The sequence below is a fragment of the Montipora capricornis genome, chromosome 2 (genome assembly GCF_036669925.1).
Source record: "Montipora capricornis isolate CH-2021 chromosome 2, ASM3666992v2, whole genome shotgun sequence".
NCBI classification, from domain to species: Eukaryota; Metazoa; Cnidaria; class Anthozoa; order Scleractinia; family Acroporidae; genus Montipora; species Montipora capricornis.
The window spans coordinates 66,634,184-66,651,454 of record NC_090884.1 but is presented as its reverse complement, the minus strand read 5'-3'; the positions used below and the strand labels follow the sequence as shown (position 1 = coordinate 66,651,454).

At 35.7% G+C, this 17,271-nt stretch overlaps 3 protein-coding genes across 4 annotated transcripts in view; 1 reads left to right on the top strand and 2 right to left on the bottom strand.

The window, feature by feature from the left end:
- The first annotated feature begins 4 nt into the window (after positions 1-4).
- Positions 5-7,843, top strand: LOC138031957 (DNA repair protein SWI5 homolog). 2 transcript variants are annotated; one of them, XM_068879561.1, is made up of 7 exons: positions 5-199; positions 356-487; positions 1,386-1,422; positions 5,700-5,818; positions 7,018-7,109; positions 7,269-7,352; positions 7,576-7,843. In XM_068879561.1, exons 1-6 carry the CDS (start codon positions 111-113, stop codon positions 7,331-7,333), a joined length of 534 nt encoding a protein of 177 aa, XP_068735662.1. In that variant the 5' UTR covers positions 5-110; the 3' UTR covers positions 7,334-7,352; positions 7,576-7,843. The 2 variants fall into 2 exon arrangements, with proteins under 2 accessions (XP_068735662.1, XP_068735658.1); XM_068879557.1 differs by lacking the exon at positions 7,576-7,843 and having other exon boundaries at positions 7-199; positions 7,269-7,353.
- LOC138037667 (uncharacterized) lies at positions 6,997-11,831 on the bottom strand. The gene is made up of 6 exons (XM_068883568.1): positions 11,826-11,831; positions 11,474-11,519; positions 11,280-11,335; positions 10,399-10,471; positions 9,389-9,545; positions 6,997-7,840 (listed from the first exon to the last, which is right to left on the bottom strand). Exons 1-6 carry the CDS (start codon positions 11,829-11,831, stop codon positions 7,570-7,572), a joined length of 609 nt encoding a protein of 202 aa, XP_068739669.1. The 3' UTR covers positions 6,997-7,569.
- A 46-nt stretch (positions 11,832-11,877) lies between these two features.
- LOC138031950 (uncharacterized) overlaps positions 11,878-17,271 on the bottom strand; it is a 9,423-nt gene continuing 4,029 nt past the window's right edge. Inside the window, exons 4-9 of the mRNA XM_068879551.1 lie at positions 16,874-16,944; positions 16,362-16,407; positions 16,172-16,227; positions 15,292-15,364; positions 14,282-14,438; positions 11,878-12,733 (exon numbers count right to left, since the gene is read on the bottom strand). Of these exons, the coding sequence (XP_068735652.1) occupies positions 12,463-12,733; positions 14,282-14,438; positions 15,292-15,364; positions 16,172-16,227; positions 16,362-16,407; positions 16,874-16,944 (674 nt within the window). The 3' untranslated portion in view covers positions 11,878-12,462. The remainder of the gene's footprint in view (positions 12,734-14,281; positions 14,439-15,291; positions 15,365-16,171; positions 16,228-16,361; positions 16,408-16,873; positions 16,945-17,271) is intronic.

Below are 17,271 nucleotides of genomic sequence, written 5' to 3'. Positions count from 1 at the left end.
AATGTGTGCTTGTGCTTACGCCAGTAATGGCTGACCGTTGAACGCAGTCGCAAAATCTGTCAACCAATGGAAAAGCGAAGCGCGCCTTCCCTCGAAATTTAGAAACAGGAATGGCGGCAAAGAACACTTCTTGTGGAACAGAGGTTCCTTCAATAGAAACTGAGAGAGAAGTTGCACTATTAGAAGCCCGGAAGAGGATGTCAGTATACCTTCTCTTTATTTTTACAAGCAGTGACCTGATTTTTTTTACATGTACTGCTAATTAAAATCCAGGAATCATCTTTTAAAAGCGTTTTAAAGCTATAGCCATAATTATTATTATTATTAAAAGCTAGGCATCTTCCTTTCGAAACAGATCTAATTGTTCTGGAAAAGATTTCAAGCCTTCCTTGTTGACGGCAAATAGCTCAGACAGTGAATCGCAAATCGCTTCAAAGACTCAGAAAACTCCAACGTTTACAGGGAGACGGTCATCGTTGGCCTCAAGGTAAGGTGCACAAACAGGGAAGACAATCTGTTTACAAACATTGCTTTTGTTTTTCAAATGTGCTAACCACAGGAACAGAAGACCCTTAGTTTCGACAGCCAATGAGACTTATTTTACTTTGACTGGTGCATAAAACTAAACCCCTTTATCCTCAACAAAGTAAGGTTGCCTGGATCACAGGCAGCCCAAGCTCGGTGTACGATTTATAGACTTTGTATGAGCTTATAAATGCTAAAATAAGCTGTAAATGGAGAAATAAAGTTCGCTTACCTCTACATACGGTTGTCCTCTTTCTTTTCTGTGCAATCAGAGGGCAAACTTGTGTCCGTTTAGATGGGTTTGTGGCTTTCGAATTTTTGCGATGTCGTTAGTTGTCAATTCCCCTCATAAAGAGAAGAAAGGCTGGTGACTCGCGGCAATCTTGCCCCACAAATTGCTCTCGTATCACAAAGCAACGGTCCAAATTGCCATAAAAACACCACAGCTTTAAGGCCAGATAAATTTCCTATCACATCAACTCAACTCCTGGAGCACACAGCGAGTTCTGGCAGATAACTATATGAGGCGAAATGACAACTAACCACATCGCAAAAATTCGAAAGCCACAAACCCGTCTAAAACGGACTCAAGTTTGCCCTCCGATTGCACAGAAAAGACGAGGACAACCGTACGTAGAGGTAACCAAACTTTATTTCTACATTTACAGCTTATTTTAGCATTTATAAGCTCAAAGTATGTTTTCCCATACAAGGTCTAAAAATTGTACATCGACCTTGGGCTGCCTGTGCCTGGATCACCCAGGTACAAAAGTTGTTGGCAGATGTTGATTTTACTTTGTGAATGATTTCATGAGATTTAGTGTTTTGAATAACAGGTTTTCTTTGTGTTCATTTACTAGGAGTGGCTCCAAGTTAAGTCGGCCTTTCAAATCTCCTGTAAGTAACTAGTGTCTTCAGTTTACAGTACAAGTTGACATGTCACTGTCTACTGTTACTTTCAAGAATTCAGAAATTGAAAATTGTCGGTATTCAACAGTCAAAAAATGTAAATGCTTTGTTTATAGTGGAAGTGCACTTAGCTATCAAGCTAGGTCACAGGCACCCTACTTTTAACAATCAGGCCCGGGCTGCTCAAAGCATGGTTAGCACTAACCAGCATTAAATACCATGGAAACTTAAGCATAAGCATAAGCATAAGCATAAGCATAATTTATTCACGATGAAAAAATAAAATATAACACGAGGTTGACCCTATAACGTTTCCTGGAATTAAAAACTAAAACAAGCATCATAATTACATATTTACAAATTTACAAATTAAGAAAAGACTTCAGTCTGGTTTTAAAAATGTTAAAAGATTCAGCTTCTACTACGTGCAGTGGTAGGTTGTTCCAATCCTTAATTACTATACGAACGAAAAATGAGTATTTATAAGGATTTACTTTTGCGCTTTTCACAAATAATTTAAAGGATGATTAGCACGTGTCCAGGTATCTAAAGCTAGCTCGAAAAAGTCACTAAAATTTAAACCATTTAGGCCAAATACGGTTTTATAACACTCTACAAGGGAGATGTAGTGTCTGCGTTTCTCTAAAGTGGGCCATTTTAGAATTTTGAGGCGGTCTTCATACTCCATATCTCCTTTTCTTTGACCTAATGCAAGGCGCGATGCTCTCCTCTGGACTTTTTCGAGTGCTAGGATGTCCTTGACTAGGTATGGACACCAGACTGGAACGGCATATTCGAGAACAGGTCGCACTAAGGACTTATACAGGGTAGAGAAAGCTTCTACGTTCGAGGGTCCAAGAGTTCTATAAACGACACCCAAGATTCTATTTGCCTTGTGCACAACAGCGTGAACTTGGGCGCTCCACGATAAATCAGAGGAGATAAAGACTCCTAGATCTTTCGTACACTTGACACTTGACAAACTTATAGGTTTTGATACCTGTTAACCAACGGTTAGCGCTAACCAGACTTCGAGCAACCAGCCCCTGAACTTAACAGAAATATGATTAAGAACCCCAACTGGCAGGAGGCAATCAGTTGGCTATTTACAAAGTGTGGTAGAGTTGAATCCGGGACAACCAGAAACAAATCCAAACCAGTGGTTACAATGGGATTTGAACCTGGGTCAAGTGCATGAAAACCCAATGCCCTTAAACCACTGGACCACCCCATCTCCTCAAAGGTGAAAAAAAGGTAAAGTCTGCTTACCAGCCAAGTGGCCCATTAGGCCGGAGCTTATCTGGTTTCTGTGGCATGAAGCGACGAAGAGTATTTCTACTCCCCCCTGGATGGGATGCCAGTCCATTGCAGGGTTACCCCGGGCATTAAATTCACAGGTACCGTATTTACCTGTGTATAATACGCACCACAATTTTGGACTGCATTTTTGAAAAAAAAGGTTCAAGCAGAAAACAGAGAAATTGTTCTTGCAAAACTAGCGTGAAAAAAATCCATTTCCTGGATAAGAAAACTTGTTCCGCTACTTACAACAGTAAAGTAAATAAGCCTAGACGTAAAGTGTTTAAAAACTGAAACCTTTATACAAACTCTAACTTGTTGTCAAAATCGAACAGTTCTCTCGCACAAGATTCATCATCGACAAGTTCATCTTTTTTGTCCATCCACAAGATCGTCTTGTGTATCATCAAGGTTTTTTTAGCACTCCATACTTGACAAAATATGACTCAATCATCTCTTAAGGATATTATGTCATGATGCACCAACGATCCACATAAAGCGATGATTTCTTCTGAGGGCATCTTTTGGTGGCCATCGATTCCATCCGCCATCCACCTCTTCCGAACCCTATCTTTACGTGGTTTATTAATTTTTTTAAAGAAACATTAAGGGGCTGCAGAACTGAGGTCAATCCGCCAAGAATTACTGCTAAATTGGTGTTTTCTCTGCAAATGCTGCTTTTATGCTTTCAGTCACACGGGCCTCGAATAAGCAGGCTTCTTCTTCTTCTTCTCCCCAGTGCACCACATGGACGGATGGTCGTCAGTGAAATTAACGAGTGTAATTTATCAGACCGGAAGTGTAAACTCCAGCGAGTTTCATGGCCATTTTGATGTTTCAATTAATCCCTCAAAAGTGAAGGCTATCTTGATCAGTTGTTCATTTAAACAGAAAGGTTAATTTATTAGTGGATCTAAATTTTTAAGCCTTTTACTTTTCAATCAAAAACCAATGTGTCTTTGTTTATATGTTCATGAGGGACACGTCTAAAACAATGGATTCCATGTGTATTATACGCATCTCAATTTTCAGAGCTGTTTTAGTGGGAAAAAAGTGGGTATTATACATGGGTAAATACGATACCCATTTATGCACCTGTGGAGAGAGGCACCGTGAGAGTAAGGTGTCTTGCCCAAGAACACAACGCAATGTCCCTGGCCAGGGCCTGAACCCGGACCACTCGATCCAGAGTCAAGTGCCACCGCACCTCCCCCACCTCCTCAAACAGTTACACAAAATGTACTTAAGTTGGTTTGGAAGGGGTCTGGAAGTGTCATGTACTGGGTGTTAAGCAAAGAGCTGATGTCTTCCTTTCCAAGGCTTCTTCATATTAAAAGACTGATTTCGATGTATTAAAATTCAGTCCAAAACAAAAGGAATCATCTCGAGGCTCTAGGGAACAAATATAAGGATTTGTGTGAATTGATTCCCCAGAGCCTAGAGATGATGCCTTATTTTAATGATTGTATAGAAAGTGGGGCTACACTGTATTTGGTCTTACTCAACCCACCAGATGTAATGATGCATACCATACACATGTATGCTTTTTTCATTTGCTTTTTCACTTGTCTTGGTTAATTAATTAACAAAGAGTCTCATCAAAGCATAATTGAGGTCACAGACTCACTCTCACTGTAGTATCTGATGCTTGGATGAAAGTTAATCATCCCTGAGATGTCATCTTTAGAGTTAGGACGGTGTCTTTTAATTCAAAGGTATAATTTTGTGGTTATGTGAATAAGTGGGAAAAGCAAATCTTAACAAGTGCTACTGAAATCCAAAAAGAAAATTGGACATAACCACACATTTTTCAAAGATAATTAATTAATCAACAATATTTGTAAAAAGCTTTAAAATACAAAGCAATGTGTGGCATCGTTTAATATCTCTGGAAAATGCATGGTTACTGCCACTTTTCGCTTTGGATACCAAGAGTAAATACTGGTACTAAGTTCTGCTTACTCCACATAATTTTAAACTGCGCAAAAATATCTCTGTATTAGTAAGCACCAACTGTAGGAAACTCGAGTATCTCGAGATGCACAGAACATAATTATGCGCACTAACAATAGTAGGCATCTTCCTTATTGTCAAGATCACAAACAACACACTTCTACACCACCTTCTGTCAAGGTCCATCATTCTTGGGTTCAGTGCATTAGTAAAATAGTTATCTATTATGAAGTTTACATATACTGGCAAAAACTAACGATAAAAGCGTCCGACGTTTCGGCGACATACTGGCGCCATTGTCAACTGAAGGGACACTAAATTAAATATACGATCTCAAGAAAAACTAAGAGTCCAGAGTCATTAATTTGCATGAGTTAGACAAAGACCTTAGCACGAACTGAGTCTGATTGTATATTTAAACACGGTCGTATTAATTGTTTAATGAGTAACATCTCATTAACAAGACAATGTACAATCAGACTCAATTCAATTTCACGCTAAGGTCTTTGTCTAACTCATGCAAATTAATGACTCTGGACTCTTAGTTTCTCTTGAGATCGCATATTTAATTTAGTTTCCCTTGACAATGGCACCAGAATGTCGCCGAAACGTCGGACGCTTTTATCATTAGTTTTTGCCAGTATATGTTTATCTAAATCATTGTTAATTATTATTAAGTGCTCTCAACAAATAGAGATCTGGCCCCACTTGTTCAAAGACTGGATAACTTTGTCCAGTGGATCACTATCCAGAGTTAATTAAAAGTGAACATCACTTTACATGTAATGGCAAAAGATTTTGTACTTGCCTCTACTTGTGCTTACTTATGCACATTCACAGTTACATGTACTGAGCAAATCTTTGGACAGATTTAAATGGATACCTTTGAACAACTGGGACCTGAATTGGTCAATTTTGCTACCTTGTGAGTCACCTATTAAACAGAGCCATAAAACATGTTTTTTTTTGTATGCTAAGTTGGTTGTGATATTGTTTTACTAAAAAAAATTCAGCTTCAATCCAGAGAGCTATGTGCACCTGATGAGGAAAAAGCATCATTGCTTGACCAGATTCAAACATTAGAAGAAAAGCTTGAAGTCTTGAATAAGGAAGTGGAAGAACTCAGTAAAGAGTAGGTAGATAGGCCTAATAGAGATGTTTAGCATAAGGCCACGATGTATGTAAATGATCTGTTATTAGTGAACTTAGTGGAAATACCCAGGGGATTAGGGGAAAAATGAGAGAGAGTGAGGTGAGCTTTACATTTGTATATTGTTGAAGACAAAATGTCGAGCAAATATCAAAAGTCACCAATTCTTCTTTTTAAGTTGCACTTAGTTATGGGGAACAGCCTCTTCTTTTTTTTTTTTTTTTTTTTGCCAAAGTTCCAGCAGGTTTTTGATAGCTTGGCTTTCCAGTGTTTTTTTTTTAGTTTCTGAATGCGCGGCTCAAAAAATTACTTGCAAAACAGGACATATCACAAACACGATACATGCTTGAATAACTTCCTTTGAAATACAAACAGATCCCCTGGGTATTTCCACTAAGTCCACTAATAACAGATCATTTACATACATCGTGGCCTTATGCTAAACATCTCTTATAAGGCCTAACGAGGCGTACGTTTAGCAATAGTAAAGGTTTTATAATGAGTGACCTGTACTTTAAACCTGTTGGTATTTCATATTAATTTTTTATAAACCTAGCAAATCCTATGGTTTACATGAATTTTACTTGGATTGGACAGACACATGTAGAAAGATATTGTTAACTCTTTAGCACAAAATGAGTGAATGTGCCATCTTATTAAATTTGTGGAAAAAAATACAAGTCTTTCATTTCAGGAACCTTGCTCAAACAAACCAATAATTACTTTTGTAAGGAGTAATTATTTCTTTTTTGTTTTAATGATTAATATCAATAACAACTATTGATATTATTGTTATTATTATTATTATTATTATTATTATTATTATTAACCCTCTGGTGGTGTTATTTTACCATCATTCTACGAGACCACTCATTAAAATCCCAATTATCATGCAAATGATTAATTTTTGTTATTTGGCATGAATGATGTCATACATGTAGTACCTTGTCTTGCCAACCCATCATTCCTTCCTTTGAGAAAAACATTATTTTACTTGTGGAGTCACCTGATCAAGCTGGCATCACAGGAAGACACCCAGTAATATTAGTGAACAAACTGGACGGAATTGAACTTTTGTGATAATAATTACGTTTTCAAATACCAGCATTAATTTTTGAAAGATGACAATTCTGGGAAAAAAAATAATCACAGCATTATCATTTTTGTTTTGCTTTTATTAGATACTGTGAAGGAGAGTTACAGGAGCACATAGACAAGCTTCATGAATACAATGAAATCAAGGATGTTGGTCAGCTAATTATTGGAAAATTAGGTTACCAAATGTTTTTTTTGTCCATGAAGTGATTATCTAATGAATGACATTACACAACACTTTGCAGCCATTTCTTTCCAGTTGTGAATTACATCAGTAGTTACAGTATTGTAAGTAAGTTTTCTTTTCATCAATTTTGTTTACTTTTTATATTAAAAGCTGAGATAGATGGAACAACCACAAAGGCTATGTATCAAGAGTTTGGACTGGACCTTGATGACTAGTTTCTGGTTAATCCTTCAGGTAGGACAATTTTAATGGTGGAAAATTGCATCTGTGAAAAGTGCAAAACTATGAGGAAATTGTACTCCTCTGTAGCAATTTTGAGCAGAGAGATGGGCCATATAATTTTTTTTACTGATTTTTGTAATTTATATGGATTGAATATAATATTGTTACTTTCTCTGTGCACAAGTTTTTGGATATTTTTGGCATCATTCACCAAGTCAATTGTTTCCTCTTACAGGAAAATAGGCTTGTGCAGTCCCCACTCTGGATGAATGGTAAAATGCCGCCCATATTTCCTGCTTGTCTGTGTGAACATTGCACTCTTATTAATAGCTGCATCACTGGACACCTTGTACACAGGCAAGTGGTGCCAAGTTTGATACTGTTGACGCAAATGTACTGGCAGCCGCTGCCTGGCTTTCTGGTAGAATGACTGTTTGGTGATGTCTGGGGTCCTCTTTGGATTGGAGAGAAGTTTGCTCCGTGACAAAACAGTATCACTTCTGTGGCCCAGGGAACAAATCATGAACAGTGTTACAGATAAAAATTAATGTTAATAAGTATAAATCAAAAGGGGAAAAACTGATATTATAAAGTCCCTTAAATTAAATGAAAAAAAGATATTTCAGCCAGGAAGTTCATTAACATCAATTAAATTGGTAAATTTTAAACTTTGTCCTTTTGCCTGTTGTTTCATCTCTACTTTATTTGCCAAAAGAAAAATGACAGATCAGCTGCAAACCCTAAAGACCTCCTGGACCAAAACGTTTATGGAAGTGTTCATAGTAAAACCTTTTACTATCGCGACTGTGATCTCACATTCGCTATTATGGGGAAAATATCTTGGATAAAGATTTTGATCTAATCTAAGGACAGTGGATCAAAATTTTGCGCATACGTTCTGGACATCTCCAGATACTCAGATTTCCTATCGCCAGTGCTTACTAATACAGGGATATTTTTGTGCGGTTTAAAACTGTCCGGAGAAAGTAGATCTTGGTAAGTACTCTTGGTATTCCAAAAGAAAATTGGGGGTAACCATGCATTTTTGACAGATAATTAAGCTTCAGTTTGAGAAAGAACGTCATACATTGCTTTGTATTTTAAAGCTTTTTACAAATATTATTCATGAATTATCTTTGAAAAATGCGTGGTTACCCCCAATTTTCTTTTTGGATTTCAATAACACTTGTTAAGATCTACGTTTTCTGCATAATATCTTTAATTAGTAGGCACCGTCCTTACTAAGGAACAAAGAACTTACGAAATGTATCCAAAGTACAGTGTAGTTAACTAAAGGCATCAAAATGTTTATTAACCCATTGACTCCCAGGGGGTTCCCCAAAGGCAAGTAAAATCAGATTGAATGGGAGTCCAAGGGTTAATGTTAGTGAAATAAACAAAGACTGAAATGTTGACGTATTCTTAACCAAGTGTTTCTACCTAGGAATTGAAGATACATGTACTGGTAAATCAAAAAACTAGATCCATCATCTTGACAGTCACAAATAATTTTATTTTATTAGCCTGTATAGAAGTTTGTAATGCTGTTATTGCTAATACTTAATTCTTAAGGACTATGTGCATTTTGTGTGTAATAAATTATTATGTCACTATAAAGTCTTCTTATTTTTTAAGAGGCCAATTTCAATACGCTCAATTTTACTGTACCTAAAGTTCAATTTCAATTTCATTTTTACTGTTCAAGCAGTGTTCAGAAGTGCTTGGCATAAAACATCAGCAAATGGCACAGCAAAAGTCCAAATAAATGCCTTATTTGGAAAGGAAAAACAACTTTTAAAAAAGCAAGCAAAAAATAAGACGTGTTGGGCCAATCAAAGTTCAGTCCTTCAAAAATGTCAAAAGACAAAAAAAGGCACAAAATCCTTCTCAAGAGAGTTACTACTGTCCCAGTGTATCTAATGAGCACATTCAGCATTGTGATTAGCTCATTTGGATCCACTTGTGGGTTTCTGTTTTTAATGACCCTGATAACTGTGAATCTTCTAGAAACAAGGACCTTCTGGCTGCAATATTGAAGGTAAATATACCTGGCAAGTGCTTGTAGAGCTTCCTCAATTCTGCCACTGTCACAGATCTCACAGCTTTTCTCAGTGTGGTCATTGTTTAATTTCTGGCTGAGCATCTCCAGTTTGCCTGTTTTTACCCCAGAAAGAGTGCTGAAGAACTTGAGAGCTAGCTCACGTTCTTGAAACCAAAACAGAAAGTAAACGATTCATGACTATTCTTTACAATGCTAAACAACTTAAGTATGTACATACATTACATTATTCATCTTGTTACTCCTTTTATAGAAGGAGTGAAAAATGCATGGCTAAATTACAGGTAATATGCAATAAATCAAAACATTGAAAAAATTATTTAACTATAATTAACTAATTATGGTTATGACTGACATATTAATTAAAGTAGTGGTCATGTTGCTAAATACTGTAGAATGTCAGGTTGCCATACCACCCTTAAAATGGAAATGGATTGAGCTCCCAGAAATATAATGGAAATGTGGGCCAATTTGCTCTTCAGGCCAGGTTTAGAGTGGTTTTCAGTTGAGTGTCGAAAGTAATTAGATAATTACTTTGGGTTTGCATTACTTCACTCAGTGATTGGTTCAAAATTCTCGCACCACTTTTTCAACCAATCAGAAGTGAAACCAAAACCAATCGTGGCTCGTGTGTGCACATTTTCCCGCTCTTTGTGTCGGCTGCGTGTAATTACTTTGAGTTTTGATTGGTTGAATGGATAATGTCTCTGTCCTTCTTGATTGGCCAAAGTAATTACTTTGGTTTTGGGTTTTACGACACTCATTTGAAAACGGCTCTAATTGGTTGAAATTAATATGGTCATGAAACACTTCCACTTTTTCCTGACTCAAGAAAGCTCTCTTACTGCTGAATTCCATCATTTTGCAATCAAGTGCGAGTAAAACATGGCTTGAAATGACTTTGAGTGCTTCTTCTGAACTAACACAAACATGAAAATAATACTTAGTCTACTAATATGGTGTGCATAATTTATAAGGAAAAAGTAAAGCAAAGTGAACCTTTGTGTGTAGCTGTTTTTAGCCATGATTCAACTGCCTCCAGTGAGTGGGGATGAACAGACTTCTTGATGGACTAAGAAAAGGAAAGGTTAGAGTATTAGAAAAAAGAACTGAAATCATGGTTAATAATCATCATGATAATAATTTAATAATAATAATAATGATGATAGTTATTATAGTAATTATGGTGACCTTTGCTTATAAGGTGTCAAGTTTACTTTATAGCACTGAGACATAATAGATTAACACCCCAATCTGCGATTAATAACCACTTAATAACCGAAAGTGAGGTCATTACAGCAAAATCTCGAACGGAGGCCTTGTTGTATAGCGAGATTAATACAGCTAGGCCGAGGTTTGAGAATTTTGCTGTAATGACTGAACAGTCAAGGTTATTAAGTTGTTTAATTCATATGGCTAACAGAACGGTTCTTAATTAAAGAAGAAAAACTAAATGTGCATAATCCATAATTAGCCAATAATTGGCTCTTAGCCAATCAGAGTGTGCATCATATTGACCAGAAACACTGTCTAGCCATATATTAATAAAAATTAATTTATTAATACCAACTGAGGTTTGAATTTTGCTCATCTCAAGAGCCTTAACAATGTAATTTTATGCAGAAGGAAAACAAAATTTCATTTCATTTTCATTTCATTTATTTATTCGCCATAAGGGGTACAAGAGAGAGAAGAAAAAAAAAAGTCTTACTGTTTACAATCTCATGGCGAGGAAGCCCAAAAGAAGCCAGCAGGCTTATAGAGAATGGGCTCCCTCAGAGTCCATTCAATTGTATTTCTTTTTTCAGTCACAATCATGCAGATTACTATTTTCTTAACAAATTTTCCTATTTTTAGACTGTTTACAAACAAGTTAATACCTTGTCATTAATTGCAAGCTTTTTGGCTTCTTCCAAGTCTTTCAAAATGTTCTTATCTGCATGGTGCAAGATGACAAGGAAAAAACAGCAACATTAATTATAGGGTATTTCCATGATGCCAAATATTTCAATTTACCTATATGGTTACAATATTATTGTAAACTAAAATTTAATGCAAAAAGAAGACTGTTTACCTTGGCTTTTCTGTTTAGTCAAATTTCTCACAGCTGGCAGAGGTGTCTATGAAAGTAAAAAAAAAATCCATTACGACAAGAGAATACACTGTACATGTACTTCATTTGAACATATACATGTAATGCAAGAGTGTTTATTATAAATTGAAGGGATAAATTCTCTTTTTATTGATAACCACTTGCTCTGCTGTTTCTATAAACACAATAAACGCTGATATTACTCAAAGGATATTCTTCATTTTACTTGTGGAGTCACCTGATCAAGCTGGCATCACAGGAAGACACCCAGTAATATTAGTGAACAAACTGGACGGAATTGAACTTTTGTGATAATAATTACGTTTTCAAATACCAGCATTAATTTTTGAAAGATGACAATTCTGGGAAAAAAAATAATCACAGCATTATCATTTTTGTTTTGCTTTTATTAGATACTGTGAAGGAGAGTTACAGGAGCACATAGACAAGCTTCATGAATACAATGAAATCAAGGATGTTGGTCAGCTAATCATTGGAAAATTAGGTTACCAAATGTTTTTTTCGTCCATGAAGTGATTTTTTAATGAATGACATTACACAACACTTTGCAGCCATTTCTTTCCAGTTGTGAATTACATCAGTAGTTACAGTATTGTAAGTAAGTTTTCTTTTCATCAATAATTATTTTGTTTACTTTTTATATTAAAAGCTGAGATAGACGGAACAACCACAAAAGCTATGTATCAAGAGTTTGGACTGGACCTTGATGACTAGTTTCTGGTTAATCCTTCAGGTAGGACAATTTTAATGGTGGAAAATTGCATCTGTGAAAAGTGCAAAACTATGAGGAAATTGTACTCCTCTGTAGCAATTTTGAGCAGAGAGATGGGCCATATAATTTTTTTTACTGATTTTTGTAATTTATATGGATTGAATATAATATTGTTACTTTCTCTGTGCACAAGTTTTTGGATATTTTTGGCATCATTCACCAAGTCAATTGTTTCCTCTTACAGGAAAATAGGCTTGTGCAGTCCCCACTCTGGATGAATGGTAAAATGCCGCCCATATTTCCTGCTTGTCTGTGTGAACATTGCACTCTTATTAATAGCTGCATCACTGGACACCTTGTACACAGGCAAGTGGTGCCAAGTTTGATACTGTTGACGCAAATGTACTGGCAGCCGCTGCCTGGCTTTCTGGTAGAATGACTGTTTGGTGATGTCTGGGGTCCTCTTTGGATTGGAGAGAAGTTTGCTCCGTGACAAAACAGTATCACTTCTGTGGCCCAGGGAACAAATCATGAACAGTGTTACAGATAAAAATTAATGTTAATAAGTATAAATCAAAAGGGGAAAAACTGATATTATAAAGTCCCTTAAATTAAATGAAAAAAAGATATTTCAGCCAGGATGTTCATTAACATCAATTAAATTGGTAAATTTTAAACTTTGTCCTTTTGCTTATTGTTTCATCTCTACTTTATTTGCCAAAAGAAAAATTACAGATCAGCTGCAAACCCTAAAGACCTCCTGGACCAAAACGTTTATGGAAGTGTTCATAGTAAAACATTTTACTATCGGGACTGTGATCTCACACTCGCTATTATGGGGAAAATATCTTCGATAAAGATTTTGATCTAATCTAAGGACAGTGGATCAAAATTTTGCGCATACGTTCTGGACATCTCCAGATACTCAGATTTCCTATCGCCAGTGCTTACTAATACAGGGATATTTTTGTGCGGTTTAAAACTGTCCGGAGAAAGTAGATCTTGGTAAGTACTCTTGGTATTCCAAAAGAAAATTGGGGGTAACCATGCATTTTTGACAGATAATTAAGCTTCAGTTTGAGAAAGAACGTCATACATTGCTTTGTATTTTAAAGCTTTTTACAAATATTATTCATGAATTATCTTTGAAAAATGCGTGGTTACCCCCAATTTTCTTTTTGGATTTCAATAACACTTGTTAAGATCTACATTTTCTGCATAATATCTTTAATTAGTAGGCACCGTCCTTACTAAGGAACAAAGAACTTACGAAATGTATCCAAAGTACAGTGTAGTTAACTAAAGGCATCAAAATGTTTATTAACCCATTGACTCCCAGGGGGTTCCCCAAAGGCAAGTAAAATCAGATTGAATGGGAGTCCAAGGGTTAATGTTAGTGAAATAAACAAAGACTGAAATGTTGACGTATTCTTAACCAAGTGTTTCTACCTAGGAATTGAAGATACATGTACTGGTAAATCAAAAAACTAGATCCATCATCTTGACAGTCACAAATAATTTTATTTTATTAGCCTGTATAGAAGTTTGTAATGCTGTTATTGCTAATACTTAATTCTTAAGGACTATGTGCATTTTGTGTGTAATAAATTATTATGTCACTATAAAGTCTTCTTAGTTTTTAAGAGGCCAATTTCAATACGCTCAATTTTACTGTACCTAAAGTTCAATTTCAATTTCATTTTTACTGTTCAAGCAGTGTTCAGAAGTGCTTGGCATAAAACATCAGCAAATGGCACAGCAAAAGTCCAAATAAATGCCTTATTTGGAAAGGAAAAACAACTTTTAAAAAAGCAAGCAAAAAATAAGACGTGTTGGGCCAATCAAAGTTCAGTCCTTCAAAAATGTCAAAAGACAAAAAAAGGCACAAAATCCTTCTCAAGAGAGTTACTACTGTCCCAGTGTATCTAATGAGCACATTCAGCATTGTGATTAGCTCATTTGGATCCACTTGTGGGTTTCTGTTTTTAATGACCCTGATAACTGTGAATCTTCTAGAAACAAGGACCTTCTGGCTGCAATATTGAAGGTAAATATACCTGGCAAGTGCTTGTAGAGCTTCCTCAATTCTGCCACTGTCACAGATCTCACAGCTTTTCTCAGTGTGGTCATTGTTTAATTTCTGGCTGAGCATCTCCAGTTTGCCTGTTTTTACCCCAGAAAGAGTGCTGAAGAACTTGAGAGCTAGCTCACGTTCTTGAAACCAAAACAGAAAGTAAACGATTCATGACTATTCTTTACAATGCTAAACAACTTAAGTATGTACATACATTACATTATTCATCTTGTTACTCCTTTTATAGAAGGAGTGAAAAATGCATGGCTAAATTACAGGTAATATGCAATAAATCAAAACATTGAAAAAATTATTTAACTATAATTAACTAATTATGGTTATGACTGACATATTAATTAAAGTAGTGGTCATGTTGCTAAATACTGTAGAATGTCAGGTTGCCATACCACCCTTAAAATGGAAATGGATTGAGCTCCCAGAAATATAATGGAAATGTGGGCCAATTTGCTCTTCAGGCCAGGTTTAGAGTGGTTTTCAGTTGAGTGTCGAAAGTAATTAGATAATTACTTTGGGTTTGCATTACTTCACTCAGTGATTGGTTCAAAATTCTCGCACCACTTTTTCAACCAATCAGAAGTGAAACCAAAACCAATCGTGGCTCGTGTGTGCACATTTTCCCGCTCTTTGTGTCGGCTGCGTGTAATTACTTTGAGTTTTGATTGGTTGAATGGATAATGTCTCTGTCCTTCTTGATTGGCCAAAGTAATTACTTTGGTTTTGGGTTTTACGACACTCATTTGAAAACGGCTCTAATTGGTTGAAATTAATATGGTCATGAAACACTTCCACTTTTTCCTGACTCAAGAAAGCTCTCTTACTGCTGAATTCCATCATTTTGCAATCAAGTGCGAGTAAAACATGGCTTGAAATGACTTTGAGTGCTTCTTCTGAACTAACACAAACATGAAAATAATACTTAGTCTACTAATATGGTGTGCATAATTTATAAGGAAAAAGTAAAGCAAAGTGAACCTTTGTGTGTAGCTGTTTTTAGCCATGATTCAACTGCCTCCAGTGAGTGGGGATGAACAGACTTCTTGATGGACTAAGAAAAGGAAAGGTTAGAGTATTAGAAAAAAGAACTGAAATCATGGTTAATAATCATCATGATAATAATTTAATAATAATAATAATGATGATAGTTATTATAGTAATTATGGTGACCTTTGCTTATAAGGTGTCAAGTTTACTTTATAGCACTGAGACATAATAGATTAACACCCCAATCTGCGATTAATAACCACTTAATAACCGAAAGTGAGGTCATTACAGCAAAATCTCGAACGGAGGCCTTGTTGTATAGCGAGATTAATACAGCTAGGCCGAGGTTTGAGAATTTTGCTGTAATGACTGAACAGTCAAGGTTATTAAGTTGTTTAATTCATATGGCTAACAGAACGGTTCTTAATTAAAGAAGAAAAACTAAATGTGCATAATCCATAATTAGCCAATAATTGGCTCTTAGCCAATCAGAGTGTGCATCATATTGACCAGAAACACTGTCTAGCCATATATTAATAAAATTAATTTATTAATACCAACTGAGGTTTGAATTTTGCTCATCTCAAGAGCCTTAACAATGTAATTTTATGCAGAAGGAAAACAAAATTTCATTTCATTTTCATTTCATTTATTTATTCGCCATAAGGGGTACAAGAGAGAGAAGAAAAAAAAAAGTCTTACTGTTTACAATCTCATGGCGAGGAAGCCCAAAAGAAGCCAGCAGGCTTATAGAGAATGGGCTCCCTCAGAGTCCATTCAATTGTATTTCTTTTTTCAGTCACAATCATGCAGATTACTATTTTCTTAACAAATTTTCCTATTTTTAGACTGTTTACAAACAAGTTAATACCTTGTCATTAATTGCAAGCTTTTTGGCTTCTTCCAAGTCTTTCAAAATGTTCTTATCTGGTGCAAGATGACAAGGAAAAAACAGCAACATTAATTATAGGGTATTTCCATGATGCCAAATATTTCAATTTACCTATATGGTTACAATATTATTGTAAACTAAAATTTAATGCAAAAAGAAGACTGTTTACCTTGGCTTTTCTGTTTAGTCAAATTTCTCACAGCTGGCAGAGGTGTCTATGAAAGTAAAAAAAAATCCATTACGACAAGAGAATACACTGTACATGTACTTCATTTGAACATATACATGTAAAGCAAGAGTGTTTATTATAAATTGAAGGGATAAATTCTCTTTTTATTGATAACCACTTGCTCTGCTGTTTCTATAAACACAATAATTAACGCTGATATTACTCAAAGGATATTCTTCATTTCTTTCTGCCAATATAGCAGTTGTATCCCCAATGTAGAAACTGAAAAGTACTACTGTGCAGCTATTCTGAGTTATAGTTTAACAAACAGGCCTTATACTGTAGTACTGTGTAAAATGATTTAAATTATTGCTATTGCAGTTTGTTTCATAAATCGAATCGGACACAAAAACACAGACACTCGTCTTTTACTTGACTGTGTTATGCGTGCTTGCATAAATTGTAAAACATTGCTCATAAGGTGAGAGGAAGAACAGTTATGTGTCACTGACTTGAACTGGTGGTGTAGCTTGCCTCTGCGCTGGGCTTTTCTTCACAGAGTTAGCTGAGTCCAACCTTGGTACTGCATTTAAAAAGGGATTGTCATTATTAACTTGTTTGACTTTATTTGCATGAATTGTTAATTTCAGTTTAGTGTCCCCAATTAGCGCTCCAGTGCTAGAATGACTGGACACTTTATCCTTTCCTTTCCTTTTCAACTCTAAGCAAGAATAATAGTTGTAAAGGCTTGAAATTAAGTCTCAATATTTAAAGTGGTACTATGATCAAAAAATCATTTCCTTTTTTTCTTCAGATTTTGAAAGCGTGTTAATTCGCTTCACACCTAACTGGCAAAATTTTGAGCTTTGAGTTTTATCCAAAGCCTGTTTATTTTGAGTGTAAGTTTTGG

Coding starts and splice junctions, on each gene's coding strand:
- LOC138031957 (XM_068879561.1), top strand. CDS start 111: ATGGCGGCAAAGAACACTTCTTGTGGAACAGAGGTTCCTTCAATAGAA. Junction 1,423..5,699: donor GTCGGCCTTTCAAATCTCCT/GTAAGTAACTAG, acceptor AAAAAAATTCAG/CTTCAATCCAGAGAGCTATG. Junction 7,110..7,268: donor GCTAATTATTGGAAAATTAG/GTTACCAAATGT, acceptor TTATATTAAAAG/CTGAGATAGATGGAACAACC.
- LOC138037667 (XM_068883568.1), bottom strand. Junction 11,336..11,473: donor GACTAAACAGAAAAGCCAAG/GTAAACAGTCTT, acceptor TGCACCATGCAG/ATAAGAACATTTTGAAAGAC. Junction 7,841..9,388: donor GCTCTACAAGCACTTGCCAG/GTATATTTACCT, acceptor CCTGGGCCACAG/AAGTGATACTGTTTTGTCAC.